This window comes from Diorhabda carinulata, chromosome 10, assembly GCF_026250575.1.
Source record: "Diorhabda carinulata isolate Delta chromosome 10, icDioCari1.1, whole genome shotgun sequence".
In the NCBI taxonomy this organism is placed as follows: domain Eukaryota; kingdom Metazoa; phylum Arthropoda; class Insecta; order Coleoptera; family Chrysomelidae; genus Diorhabda; species Diorhabda carinulata.
This window is the reverse complement of record NC_079469.1, coordinates 3,164,537-3,179,550: the sequence shown is the minus strand read 5'-3', so window position 1 is coordinate 3,179,550 and position 15,014 is coordinate 3,164,537. Positions and strand designations below refer to the sequence as shown.

The 15,014-nt window shown below is 33.1% G+C and overlaps 1 protein-coding gene across 1 annotated transcript; it reads left to right on the top strand.

Moving 5' to 3' along the window:
• Nucleotides 1–12,505: 12,505 nt before the first annotated feature.
• Nucleotides 12,506–14,145, top strand: LOC130898893 (nuclear speckle splicing regulatory protein 1-like). The gene is made up of 14 exons (XM_057808486.1): nucleotides 12,506–12,530; nucleotides 12,590–12,643; nucleotides 12,703–12,756; nucleotides 12,816–12,869; nucleotides 12,929–12,982; nucleotides 13,042–13,095; nucleotides 13,155–13,208; nucleotides 13,268–13,321; nucleotides 13,381–13,434; nucleotides 13,494–13,547; nucleotides 13,607–13,660; nucleotides 13,834–13,887; nucleotides 13,947–14,000; nucleotides 14,060–14,145. Exons 1-14 carry the CDS (start codon nucleotides 12,506–12,508, stop codon nucleotides 14,143–14,145), a joined length of 759 nt encoding a protein of 252 aa, XP_057664469.1.
• The last annotated feature ends 869 nt before the right edge of the window (nucleotides 14,146–15,014 follow it).

The window sequence follows — 15,014 nt, the reverse complement described above, 5'->3', positions numbered from 1 at the left end:
AGCCCACTCTTTTGCTTGTTAAAACCATTGATCTTCAAACTGTGAGCAAAAGTTCAAGACATTTGTTATCAAATATATTAAAACTCGGCTAGGTCGGCCAAAATCATAGCACCATCATCAATTCCGATCTTCAAAACATTCTGGAATGGTGTGGAAGCAATCTGATTGAACTCAACGCAGCAAACACCAAGGCTGCTGTTTTTAAAACGAAAACTAGCACTGCAGCTCAGGGAATTGGCTCTGTTTGGACATAAAATAGCACCATCACCGTAAATTCACTTGTTGAGTGTTGAGGTTGGAAGCAACATGTCCGATTTAGCTAAGGCAGCCTTCAAAAACTTCCTTCAAAACCAAAAAGCTATATACTTTTGAATATTGGTCTGCAGATGGCCTAGAACGGCATTTCATCGAAACTCCTTTCTTTGGACGAGTGGAAGCCTGTGGAATCAGCTACCAAGGCACGTCTTTCCCGAATATTATAACCTACAGAAGCTCAAGATGAATTTCCACAGGCATCTCCACGCGGTAGGCACCACTCGGTTTATGTATTTGTGCTTGCTTAATATATATAAAAAAATGACTTCTCATTCTAACGATTAAAAGTTCAGCAACGATTCATTCTGTCTGGTAAAATATTCGAAACTTAAGGAACGTTTAAAAACTTCATAAGTTAGATTAGCTGTTATTGTAAATATTATGCAAGTTCGGGTAACAGCAAACTTCATCAGTATAACTCAAGCATACAAACCGCTCAGTTTTGAATCGAGAAACTTTTCTTTGCCTATTTGCATATCAGTATATTGCAGTTTCCCACGAGACGAAAAAACGTACGATTTTCATTAGGAAAATTGTAACTGAACGCAATATTCCATATACGTCTTTCTACATTTGAATTTGCAATATTTCAAAAGTTTCTACAAGTTTAAAATTGCTTTAATAGATTAGTACAGATGAAAAAAGTACTAGTTTAAGCTAATTAAATAAAAGAAAACTCAGATTATATCTCTTTAGCTTTATATCTTTCTTCTATATATCCGCGTTTTTCAATACTTTTTCAGAATTGTAAAAAAACTGCACGAATCGTTCTCTAGGAAGTCTACGCGAGTTAGTCTGTTTTTAAATTATTTCTCTGTACCTCGGAATGTGTTTTTGATATACTTTTTCTCTGTGAATATATATTTTACTTATGTTTGTATGAGTGAAATATTTAGATCTCCATATACATATTGCATTTAAAGAAATTAAAGTACCCGTATCAAATTCATCATCTGTATTTTCTTATAATGACTGCTTCGTATTGTAGAAATCTCCCGATCAACCGTAAGTCCAGCAGTCGGCCCGATATTTTGCAATTTTGTAGTATTTTCAAGTGTCCTTGTCAATAAAGTTAGGTTAGGATACAATACTTTATTAATTTTTAAAAAAGATGATTAGATGTGGATAAACCCCTCGTATATCAGATGTTTAGTGACATTTTCAAGTAGCTTTATACGTTTTGATCACTTTTTTATAGTAAAATATAAAAATAGCAACGTCATTTATGACAGCTGCCAGTCAACGTCACAATTATCTCTTTCCTACGCGCTTTGTTCAAAAAAGTGTCGTAAATCATAACCTAACCTAAAAATTCTTTTTTCTTAGAATTTCTCGACGCTTTGTCAAAGAAGTTGGCAAATAGTATTTTCCAACGAAGTATACCAAAACATTTGTCTACCAATAGGTTTTTAGTGGTGGTTATCGCAAGCATTTTTGACGTTACGTCATCATGAAACGTCAAAATCGTTCAAAATTTTTGTATTACACCAAAAAAAGCGAAAAGGATAACGCTGTAGGCAAGATTTTGTGACATAACCTCATTTCGATACGTTGCAATAATTGACAAATGACAATTGAAAGTGGTTGATAACGTAACTGAACGAGGCTAATGAAAATAAGATTATGAATAATGCATGACATATGTGTCGTTCGGAGATGAGGTTATGTTAGTTAAATTAGATAAAAGTTAAGCAATACGCATAAAAAAATCATTTTTTGCGCCAAAAAGTTGAAAAAAGCAATTTTTTCGCACATTTTGAAGTTTTTATTGTAGAAAAAATATCAAAAATATGAAACTTGACATTTTGGACGATACTGTATACAGTATACTACTATAAATTAAATTGAAGAAAAGTCGAAACGTCAAATTTTATCTTCAACAAATTATTAAAAAACTAATTTTAAATCAAAAGAGACCTAAAATCAAGAATCTTTAAATCTATTAATAAATTAAATGTACTACTAGGCGTTAATCTACACTCATGTGTCATCTTGAGCGTTAGTAATGACATTTGTCACGTATTATACGACATCCGTCACTTGTCACATCACTAATGAATTATTCTCTCCACAGTCGATTAACCTCTTCATTTTCACTCCCATAGTGGTGTTCGTGCAGAAGGAAATCTACTAGGTTTGTCCAGGAGATTCGGTATGGGGAACAGTGTTCCCCATATGATCTTGGAAAATAAACCAAGGCCTGCTTGAACAGGGGCGTGTTCCTCAAATAAATCTGAATTACTTAGATAATAATTGAGTATCTACCTGGTAACATACAGGTCCTCAAGTAGATACTACAAGGAGAAAAGTGAAGAAAAAAACCACGGCGAAGCTAGAGAAGACTGGCCAATCAGGTTAATCATATGTTTTTATCGCATTATCGGATTGATAAGTACAGTTTTTAAATTAAATGTTTACAGTTTAAAGTAGGGCAAAATATAGACCAAAAAGTGAGGTACATACATACAGGGGGAATCAATAAATTCATGTTAATAATATCAGTTTTGTTTTATTAAATTGGTACAAAAAGTATAAAATAAAACAAAAAAAGTGAACATTATCGTTACGAAATTGACTGCCTGTTAGAATAGAAGTGTTGTAATATAAATTCAAATTTTCAAATTTCCATTTTAAATGGTTTCTCATACATCGTGACGTCCAGCGATGCAGGAAGGAAGTACAGGTATTGCTTAAACTTTCCAGTTTATCGTGTGTCACATTTAATAGTGAATCTCGTAAAGCAACGTGTTTAGAGAGAGAGAGAGAGAGAGAGAGAGAGAAATGCTTTATTGTCAAAAAATTCTTACAATTTGTAAACAACAGCTTGTAAAAACTAGGAAACAAACATATTATCAAACTTCAAATTATTGCAGAATGAGGGAAAATATGATATCGATTCCATTTCAATTGGCAAGTGATTGTGCATTTTTTCCATTGTAAAATATTGAGTCCTCAACTAATTCTGAACGTGGAGTTTGTAAAGATCGTGGTCCGCGTTCCTAAGTGGATTCAAAGATGAATGAGGAAGGAAGAGTCAGAATTTTTAATCTTTGAAAGATGTTAACGAGGTGGATAAATTCAGTTCTTTGGAAACTGATCTCAGCGCAAAACAGGAGGAATTTAACTTAATTTTTTAGATAATCTCAAAAGTAAAATTGTTATTTACAAAAGATCATTTAGAAGTTCTATCTATTCATAACCATAGAAAATGCTCGGTAATTAAAAAAGATAACTTGATAATGTAGTGCTATCAATTCAAAAATAGAACAATGCGTGAATTTCCATAAATACGCTTCTATGAAAAGAATCATTTACATTCATAACGGAGTCGTAGCTTTAGTCATTTCGTTTGCATATTTATTTAAATAGAAATAACCTGATTTCGTATGAAAATAAGAACAACTAAATTTATAGACATTTCCTTTACCAAACACTTTGCAATGAAGAATAATATTTCGGACTGAAAACATTGTTCTCAACCGAGAATTTGAAACAACAAAATTATCACATATACAATTTTCTATATTCACATGAAAAACAATTGAAGAAACCGAGGAAAAGTACGTAATCATTATCTTGAAAGAGCTGCGTCCCATGGATGATTTGTAAATGGTTTTGTTCTATTAAAAATGGCCGTACCGTGTCCGAAAAAGTATTTATTTATTTATTGATTGTTGGAATATTAAAATGGAACATAATCGTGTTATTCATCCACTAAGGATTAAGATCGGAGCTTCTGGGAGGCCAGTTAAGCTTTCATCTCAGATTTTTTAACTAATATCCACAATTTAACTTATTAATATGAAGACGATAATTTACGTGAAATTGGCTTCGTTTACAGAGTTTTTGAATCTATTCAATCATCACTTGGTGCTTAAATTGTTAAAAAATCGTCCACTGATATAGACCGTGAAGCCGATCCTGTTCCAATACGTTATCCTATTATACTATTAAGTTTAGTGTACGCGCCGAGTATTTCTTGGTAGGTCTGCTTATTTATTTGTGACCTATTTAGTTCATGTTTTTATAAATACAATTTCTAATTGTTTACGTCAAACTAGAGATTTCACGGAAACGAAGATTCTAGAATGCGAGTATAGTATATAAATCAATCTCTATCAGTCAGAAAGTTAGTAAGTAAGATACACCTGGTGTATAAACTCGTTCAACTCGTTTCGCGATTAAAAACTGTTAAAATAGATCAGAAAATTCACTATAGGATCACAGTTGGTGTGCAAAAAGTGCTCCAATGCGAGTAAAACAAAATTAGATAACCCAAATTTTTGGTAGCAGTTCTAAACCATCCAACAGTTTATTGTAATGAACCTAAGATTAATCAGACAAAGTGTGACCACTGTGGAGGAGGAATATCTAGTTAGTATGCATTGCAACAGGAATACAGAAGCTGGAAGACAAACACAAGAAGAAGGTCATCTTATTCAAACGATCACAGATGCTAATCAACAAGAATCAGATCTTCAGGTCTGCTGCGAGAACTACAAGGGCATAAACTACAAGATTTGACCTATAAATCTTTGGCTAGAATAATAAGAAACAAACAATTCATAACCAAGAAGTTACTTATGATACATTAGAGAGGACGAAACCAATAAGAATGGTGGAACTTACTGAATAGAACTGTGATCGAAGTATCGTCTGAAGGAAGGCAGAAAATGAATTAAGAAGATTAAGAAGAGGGATCCCTTATCAACAGTATTAAATTAGTAGCTAGATCTTGGGAAAAAGTCTTTAGGGGATTGGTGAAGGACTAAAAAATATTCAACCTCAGGGTGAATGGTGAAAACACCAGTAAAGCAAAGTAAGAAAACAAACCTCTCGTAAATCTTCGCAATATATAAAATGGTAATGCGAGTTTCAAATCCCACCAATAAATTGACAATAAACTGTATCTGAGTGTATAGTTTGGTTGAACAGACAAGATAATTCTGATGGGCAGATGATCTGAGAATCCCGGTTCGGTAATCGATTATTCATTAGGCGGTTCATCGCGGTCCCTTGCTTTGTATTATATCATAGTTTTAGTGGACAGAGAATATCTGAGAATAATTATTAGATCCTCTGTAATTAACTATTGTAAAGGACCGTTATAAATGTCAATACAAGACAGAAGATTAATTAGTTACAGAAAGCTGTAGGAACATTTACTTGCATTCTTGATTTAGACCAAGTTTTATCCTACAATTTTCATTCTTTCCCTTACAGTTTATGAATTAATTTACACGTCTTATTTAATAACATGAGTTTTTTCTGATAGATAAATCGATTAATAATGGTCTGTACCTTTTGGAACTTGGAAAATTAATGATTAAAGTCTTCCTAGTATACCTGATGATATATTTATTGGCCTTCCTTTGTTTATCTATCAAAATCCAATACTTTCTTCGAACAATCAGGTAATTTGACCATTGCTTCGTAAGGACAGTTTAAGAGGAGTACCTGGGTCCACTAAGATAACGAAAACATTTTGGAAACAAACATATTCTACCTCCATACACTTTTCCCAGCGATATTCAATAAGTTTTATAATAAGAATCGACAAGCTCCTCAAAATATCTCACCTCTTCATCGTTGAACAATCTTCAACCCCAGAGCTATTTGTTCAAGTCTGGGCACAGAAAATAATGACATGGGGATTAGTCTGGTGAATATGGTACATGAGGTAGCAGTTCAAACTTAATTTTGGTCATTGCAATAACGGATTTATAAGCTCGTGCATTGTCTTGATGAAATAACACTTTCTTCTTAGCCAAATACGGTCGTTTTTGCTTGATTTCTTCGCTCAAACGTTGCAATAAGTTCGTAAAATACTTAAGATAGTCCTAATTATCCCAAATGCATCAAGAAAAACTGTAAACCCCGACCTTGCCTGCAGATGGAACGGTCTTTGCTTTCTTTGGAGCCGGTTCACCTTCTTCATTGTTTTGAGTGTTCTTTTATGTTCAAATTTTCAGTTAATATGCTATCATCTAGTAGATTTTCTTCAACATTCCTGGAGTCGTCACCTCATTTGGTTGACCATTGAGTTGCTGGTCTTCACAGATCGTACGGTCTCGTCTAAACTTTGCTACCTTTGCTGCTTGTGTACTTTCTAATACAGTGAAATTATTTCTCAAGCAACTACCGCCATCTCATTGTCAGGCTAGGTATTTCTGGGATCATCCTCATATTACAATTCGAACCCTTTTCGTTTCACAACTATTAACACATAATTTTACGTCAGTTGTCAGCTTTATTTCCTGTTATTCGTAAGCGATTTGATTTGATTTTGTGATTACTACCCGGAAACTGCTTTAACTGCTTTAGACTAGCAATTCCTTAAAGCCCCTACTCAAATTAAAACCCCCTAAAATGAGTTATATCTTTTGGTAATCATGTTTGAAGTCATAAATTCAATTTCATAAATACGAAAATCGATAGAGAAGAGGCGAATCATCTTTTTAAATGAAAATACCTCAATTACAATGAAAAAGATGCTCTATTTTAAGTGATGCGATGTAGGTCAAGATACAGCTAAACTAAAAGTCTTTTGACTATTTATACACCTTAGGAATCTTCCACAACTTGAAAGCAGTGTTTCTAGACTTATCTCCTGCAGTTTTACGTCATTTCAAAATTCATACAACAGTTCTTATATTAAAATATCCCGATGAATGAAGTTTGTCTATTTAATCAGAACCTTTTGTCTTTTTGACTCAATCTTTAGAACTATATTTCTTATTTATAAATATTTTTGTAGAAATGTTGCAATGTTGCACTCAATAACGAATTTTTATCTTTGAATATGGTACTTTAATAAATTGGTCAAAAAATAATTGGACGGGGCTAGATCAGGTCTATGTGGTGGGTGTTCAATATCTGTGAATCTACATTCGTTTACAATAAGAAAGCGGTTCGAGGTTTTCTTTGATTTTTTCAAGTAATTCGAAAGGATTCCCTCGAAGTCCCCTTTTTTCGTGCCTTCTGTGACTTTTTTTAGCACGGGATCTATTTTCCACTTCATGGAGTCTGAAAGATTTTAACTGCGGGTAATAGTATTTTGATAAAGAAAGCAGCAAGTTTTGATTATTGCCCCGGATTCTGTAATTTGATTTTACTAAAAATTCATCATCACATTTTCACAATATAATTTTCAGGAATTCGTAATTAACAAACGTACGCGAAGTATGCTGGATGAATTTTGAGGTGCGGTATTTTTTTGTTAATTTCCTCATTGAGTTTCATGGAAAACGAGGTTTCATGACCTCCCTTATTGATCATTGCAACTCAGTCAGTGGTTTTATTTGCGTATAAAATCATCCCTTTTCGGACAAACCAATTTACTTAATTGAATATTTCATCGTTTCTAATATTTTTTATTAATCGATTCATCAGCTACTCGTTTTTTCATTAATACATTCTTTGGAGACTTCTAATTTTGTTTCAGCACGGGCGTACATTTGGTTCATTCAATTGGATTTAATTGAATAAATTTAGCGGCCCGCTTCGACCGATCTAATCCATTATTACATTATAATACAATAGTTGTGGACTATGATGTATTTGTGGAAATTATGTGTGTAACGCCCTTGGTAGTTATGAAAACGAATTACAAACAGGCTACCGTTTCTATGCACGCATTCAATTCAATGGTAGCTTGATTGATCATTGATATATACATGGACCATTGGATAATCATCACCGTAATTTCAAACAGAGCTATGAAACAATTACTTCGCTACATTATTGTTAACAGAATTGCGCATGAAACTTTGACATAATAACTTCAAAGGGCTCGGAAAAGCTATATATGTATATAAAAGCCTAGTTTTTATAGTGCAATTCTTCTACAACTTTCACTAGAAAACGTACGAAATTTTTATATATGTATAGTTCTATTATTTTATGAGATATAGAGCGTCAAAGCTGAGCTGTCTACAGATAACACAGTTCAATTATTTTGTTCATATTCCCTAATTAATTACTCCTATCAATTTTTTATTCTGGAATATGAATAACCGATGAAATGAACTATATATTGTGATAATTCTAAGTTCCTATTCCGATTATTTACTGAGATATAGGGCACAAAAGTTGACCTATACATAGTTTTGTTGATACGAAGAAAATACTGATACATATTTCATTTATTTCGTTTATATCTTTCAATATACTAGCTCAATTAATTTTTACATAATATGTTGCAAGAAACAATGAATTTATTTATCAGTTTATCAAAATTTCGTATTCCTAACTGTATTATTTTGTGAAATATAAAGCGTCAAAGTGTACATATACATCTTAATGTAAGGATGAATATTACGCAGAAAACACAGTTCATTTATTTTGTTCATTTTTTAAAATACTTCACTCTTATCAATTTTTGATTATAAACTTTCAATAGCCGATGCAATAAACTATATATTGTGATAATTTCAAGTTCCTATTCCGTTTATTTACTGAGATATAAGGCACCAAATTTGACTTATACATAATTGTGTTGATACGACGAAAATACTGATACATATTTCATTTATTTCGTTCTTATCTTTCGATATACTAGCTCAATTGATTTTTACATACTATATTGTAATAAACAAAGAATTCATTTATTAGTTTATCCAAATTTCATATTCCTAACTGTATTATTTTGTGAAATATAAAGCGTCAAAGTGTACATATACATCTTAATGTAAGGATGAATATTACGCAAAAAACACAGTTCATTTATTTTGCTCATTTTTCTCAATACTTCATTCTTATCAATTTTTGAGTATGAACTTTCAATAGCCGATGCAATAAACTATATATTGTGATAATTTCAAGTTCCTATTCCGATTATTTACTGAGATATAAGGCATCAAAGTTGACCTATACATAGTTTTGTTGATACGACGAAAATACTGATACATATTTCATTTATTTCGTTTATATCTTTCGATATACTAGCTCAATTAATTTTTACATACTATATTGTAATAAACAATGAATTTATTTATTAGTTTATCAAAATTTCGTATTCCTAACTGTATTATTTTGTGAAATATAAAGCGTCAAAGTTTACATATACATCTTAATGTAAGGATGAATATTACGCAGAAAACACAGTTCTTTTATTTTGTTCATTTTTTAAAATACTTCACTCTTATCAATTTTTGAGTATAAACTCTCAATAGCCGATGCAATAAACTATATATTGTGATAATTTCAAGTTACTATTCCGATTATTTACTGAGATATAGGGCACAAAAGTTGACCTATACATAATTGTGTTGATACGAAGAAAATACTGATACATGTTTCATTTATTTCGTTTATATCTTTCGATATACTAGCTCAATTGATTTTTACATACTATATTGTAATAAACAAAGAATTCATTCATTAATTATTAAACTTTCATATTCCTAACTGTATTATTTTGTGAAATATAAAGCGTCAAAGTGTACATATACATCTTAATGTAAGGATGAATATTACGCAGAAAACACAGTTCATTTATTTTGCTCATTTTTCTCAATACTTCATTCTTATCAATTTTTGAGTATGAACTTTCAATAGCCGATGCAATAAACTATATATTGTGATAATTTCAAGTTCCTATTCCGATTATTTACTGAGATATAAGGCACCAAAGTTGACCTATACATAGTTTTGTTGATACGACGAAAATACTGATACATATTTCATTTATTTCGTTTATATCTTTCGATATACTAGCTCAATTGATTTTTACATACTATATTGTAATAAACAAAGAATTCATTTATTAGTTTATCCAAATTTCATATTCCTAACTGTATTATTTTGTGAAATATAAAGCGTCAAAGATTACATATACATCTTAATGTAAGGATGAATATTACGCAGAAAACCCAGTTCATTTATTTTGTTCATTTTTTAAAATACTTCATTCTTATCAATTTTTGAGTATAAACTTTCAATAGCCGATGCAATAAACTATATATTGTGATAATTTCAAGTTCCTATTCCGATTATTTACTGAGATATAGGGCACAAAAGTTGACCTATACATAATTGTGTTGAACGAAGAAAATACTGATACATATTTCATTTATTTCGTTTATATCTTTCGATTTACTTGCTCAATTAATTTTGACATACTATGTTGCAACAAACAAAGAATTTATTTATTAATTTATCAAAATTTCATATTCCTAACTGTATTATTTTGTGAAATATAAGCGTCAAACTTGACATATACATTCGTACGTAAAAATACGTAGATAATACTTATTTCATTCATATATCCTAATTTTTTCATCTTATCAATTTTTGTATGTCAAATATGAATAGCCGATGAAATAAACTATATATTCTGGAAATTTCACGTTCATATTTCGATTTTTTACTGAGATATATAGTTCTAAAGTTGACATGTACATTCCTTTGTTGATATTCCCTAATTTTCCTAACTAACCTAACCTAATTCTCTGATGTTTTCAATTTTTCATGACTTGTATATAAAAAAAGGATTGCAGTATATCGTGCGAAAATTTCGAATTTCTATTACCATTATTTTTTGAGTTACAGAGCTTTAAAGTTGAGATCCTCACTTCAATGTGAAAAACATACAATGAACACAGTCAGTTTATTTAATATCTTTTGTTAATTTTATAATTCCAGTGTTTTAGTTACAATTTTTTTTATCAAATTTTGTAAGAATATGATACGTCTACTACCAAAGTTCGTAATTTTGTAACTATAAAAAGTTTGATACTTTGACTATCATGTTTACGAAAAGCACCTGGTACAATAGATTAATTTTCAACTTCCCTAAGAAGTTATCAACATTTTTTTCTCTCTGTCGTATTAAATCTTCCATACGACCGCTTCTTTTGCTTCTAAACTATTTATGAAGGAGAGAGAGTTTACGGGAAGCTGCGTAACCGCAACTTCTTGTTCAGCACTTAACTCATCCACCGAACATACAAGAGAAAACCAAGCAAAATATAAGTTCGACTATATTTTAGGGAATTTCCACCTGGTCTTGGTGCGCGGGATTAAGCGACGATTATTTTGCTTCGGCGGTCGGAGGATTATTCTGAGTAGTGCCAACTTTGGAAAAGTAAATATACCCAAGTAGCGAGGAGTGTGTATATGTGAAGGCTTTTAGTGTGACTTTTTCCTTTTTGGTTTGGTTTATTTAACTTTTAGAATAGAGCGCAACTTTTGTATACATATGAATATATAGAATGGAAAGTTTTTACTTTTTCGTTCGTTATAAAAAAAGTTGAACAGCCTCTACTAAACCCCGAGAGCGATTTTGAAAAAATAAATCTAATTCATTCTCTTCGTATAGTATATAGTAGCTAACAAAAAAATTGTTAATTCTTATAGAAAAAATAAATAAGAAAAGTGAAAAAAGAAACATTTGTGTGAGAAATAAATTTATTGTTTTGAGAAATGTATTCATGAAACTTCTGTTTTATTATCAGCACTAAAACCGTTTCTGATTCCTATATTAGGAGTCTGGAATGTTTCTAATTACCAGAAATACCTGGTCTAACAAAGAAAACAAAAAAACTTTGAACAAAAATGTATTTATGTTTCAACTCAATCCCATTCTAGCTCCATACAGTTTTTCCATCGATGTTCAATAAGTTCCATACCCTTGGAAACATCGTTGCTGCTTAATAAATCTAATATTGCAAAATCTATCTTCAAAACTACTTGGTACGAACCGTGTAACTAGCGCCCTCTTTCAGAGTCAGACATAAAACCAAATTCATCGGATATATCAGCTTCCAAAACAGATTTTTTTCCTTAACGTCCTTTATCTTGAATACGGTTGGTGTTACGAAACTTTTTTTCTGAGCAAACCACAAATATTTTTCAGTTTTATATTTATCCAGAGTCAGAATCATTTTTTTACACACCCTATATATATATATGATAACATAAAAAATGACTTACTATGAATCAAAATCGAAATTCATTGAGGGCCAATTTTCAAACTGCAATAGAAATACAAATAATAACTGTTTGAACTCATTATTTGCATTAAACTGACTGTCGGAGCATCCTGAAATTAGAAGTACAGGTGATTCACCCCAAACAATGGAAAAGGGGTAAATGGGAATGGTAAACCCGGGATACCACCCATTGTGATATAAACGTCATCCTAGGCCTTGTTTCGGCAGGTAGACGTACCGATGACTCACCGCAAACGATGAAAAAAGAGAGAAAAGGGGATGGTAAACCCGGGATACCACCAATTGTGATATAAACGTCATACTAGGCCTTGTTTCGGCAGGTAGACGTACCGATGATTCACCGCAAACGATGAAAAAAGAGAGAAAAGGGGATGGTAAACCCGGGATACCACCAATTGTGATATAAACGTCATACTAGGCCTTGTTTCTGCAGGTAAACGTACCGATGACTCACCGCAAACGATGAAAAAAGAGAGAAAAGGGGATGGTAAACCCGGGATACCTCCAATTGTGATATAAACGTCATCCTAGGCCTTGTTTCTGCAGGTAGACGTACCGATGACTCACCGCAAACGATGAAAAAAGAGAGAAAAGGGGATGGTAAACCCGGGATACCACCAATTGTGATATAAACGTCATACTAGGCCTTGTTTCGGCAGGTAGACGTACCGATGACTCACCGCAAACGATGAAAGAAGAGAGAAAAGGGGATGGTAAACCCGGGATACCTCCAATTGTGATATAAACGTCATCCTAGGCCTTGTTTCTGCAGGTAGACGTACCGATGACTCACCGCAAACGATGAAAAAAGAGAGAAAAGGGGATGGTAAACCCGGGATACCACCAATTGTGATATAAACGTCATACTAGGCCTTGTTTCGGCAGGTAGACGTACCGATGATTCACCGCAAACGATGAAAAAAGAGAGAAAAGGGGATGGTAAACCCGGGATACCACCAATTGTGATATAAACGTCATACTAGGCCTTGTTTCTGCAGGTAAACGTACCGATGACTCACCGCAAACGATGAAAAAAGAGAGAAAAGGGGATGGTAAACCCGGGATACCTCCAATTGTGATATAAACGTCATCCTAGGCCTTGTTTCTGCAGGTAGACGTACCGATGACTCACCGCAAACGATGAAAAAAGAGAGAAAAGGGGATGGTAAACCCGGGATACCACCAATTGTGATATAAACGTCATACTAGGCCTTGTTTCGGCAGGTAGACGTACCGATGACTCACCGCAAACGATGAAAGAAGAGAGAAAAGGGGATGGTAAACCCGGGATACCTCCAATTGTGATATAAACGTCATCCTAGGCCTTGTTTCTGCAGGTAGACGTACCGATGACTCACCGCAAACGATGAAAAAAGAGAGAAAAGGGGATGGTAAACCCGGGATACCACCAATTGTGATATAAACGTCATACTAGGCCTTGTTTCGGCAGGTAGACGTACCGATGACTCACCGCAAACGATGAAAAAAAGAGAGAAAAGGGGATGGTAAACCCGGGATACCTCCAATTGTGATATAAACGTCATACTAGGCCTTGTTTCTGCAGGTAGACGTACCGATGACTCACCGCAAACGATGAAAAAAGAGAGAAAAGGGGATGGTAAACCCGGGATACCTCCAATTGTGATATAAACGTCATACTAGGCCTTGTTTCTGCAGGTAGACGTACCGATGACTCACCGCAAACGATGAAAAAAGAGAGAAAAGGGGATGGTAAACCCGGGATACCTCCAATTGTGATATAAACGTCATACTAGGCCTTGTTTCTGCAGGTAGACGTACCGATGACTCACCGCAAACGATGAAAAAAGAGAGAAAAGGGGATGGTAAACCCGGGATACCTCCAATTGTGATATAAACGTCATACTAGGCCTTGTTTCTGCAGGTAGACGTACCGATGACTCACCGCAAACGATGAAAAAAAGAGAGAAAAGGGGATGGTAAACCCGGGATACCTCCAATTGTGATATAAACGTCATACTAGGCCTTGTTTCTGCAGGTAAACGTACCGATGATTCACCGCAAACGATGAAAAAAAGAGAGAAAAGGGGATGGTAAACCCGGGATACCTCCAATTGTGATATAAACGTCATACTAGGACTTGTTTCGGCAGGTAGACGTACCGATGATTCATCGCAAACGATGAAAAAAGAGAGATAGGGGATGGTAAACCCGGTATACCATCCATTGTATCATAAATGTCATACTAGGTTTTGGAGAATTTTAATATGTTAGTCTTTATAGTATGAAATGAATATCGAATCAGATCATGGCTATAGAATAAAGTCTTTTTCCAATACACGAAATCCGATAATAAATTTATTTTTACCATTAATTTTACGTACATATGTTTATGAAAAGATCAGAATCCAATTAAAAAATATACTGAATCTGGTTCGGATTTTGTTTGCATAAAAATATTGCTTGCATGTTCAATCAATCTTTTTGGTTTACAGATGTGTTTACGTTTGGAAGAAATATCGTCGAGTAAATATTAGATTGCCGTATGAAATTTGAACCGAACTTCCCATATATATATATATATATATATATATATATATATACAATCAATAAAAGTTGGTAAGCACTCCGTTTTTGATAAAGAAAAACGTTATATATATTTAGAGACAATAATTCTCTTTAGAGACTACGAATTAAACTAGAAACAGGTTATAAAACATAAGGCTCAGTTTACTTTTTTGCTTTATTAGATTCATAAAATTCGTT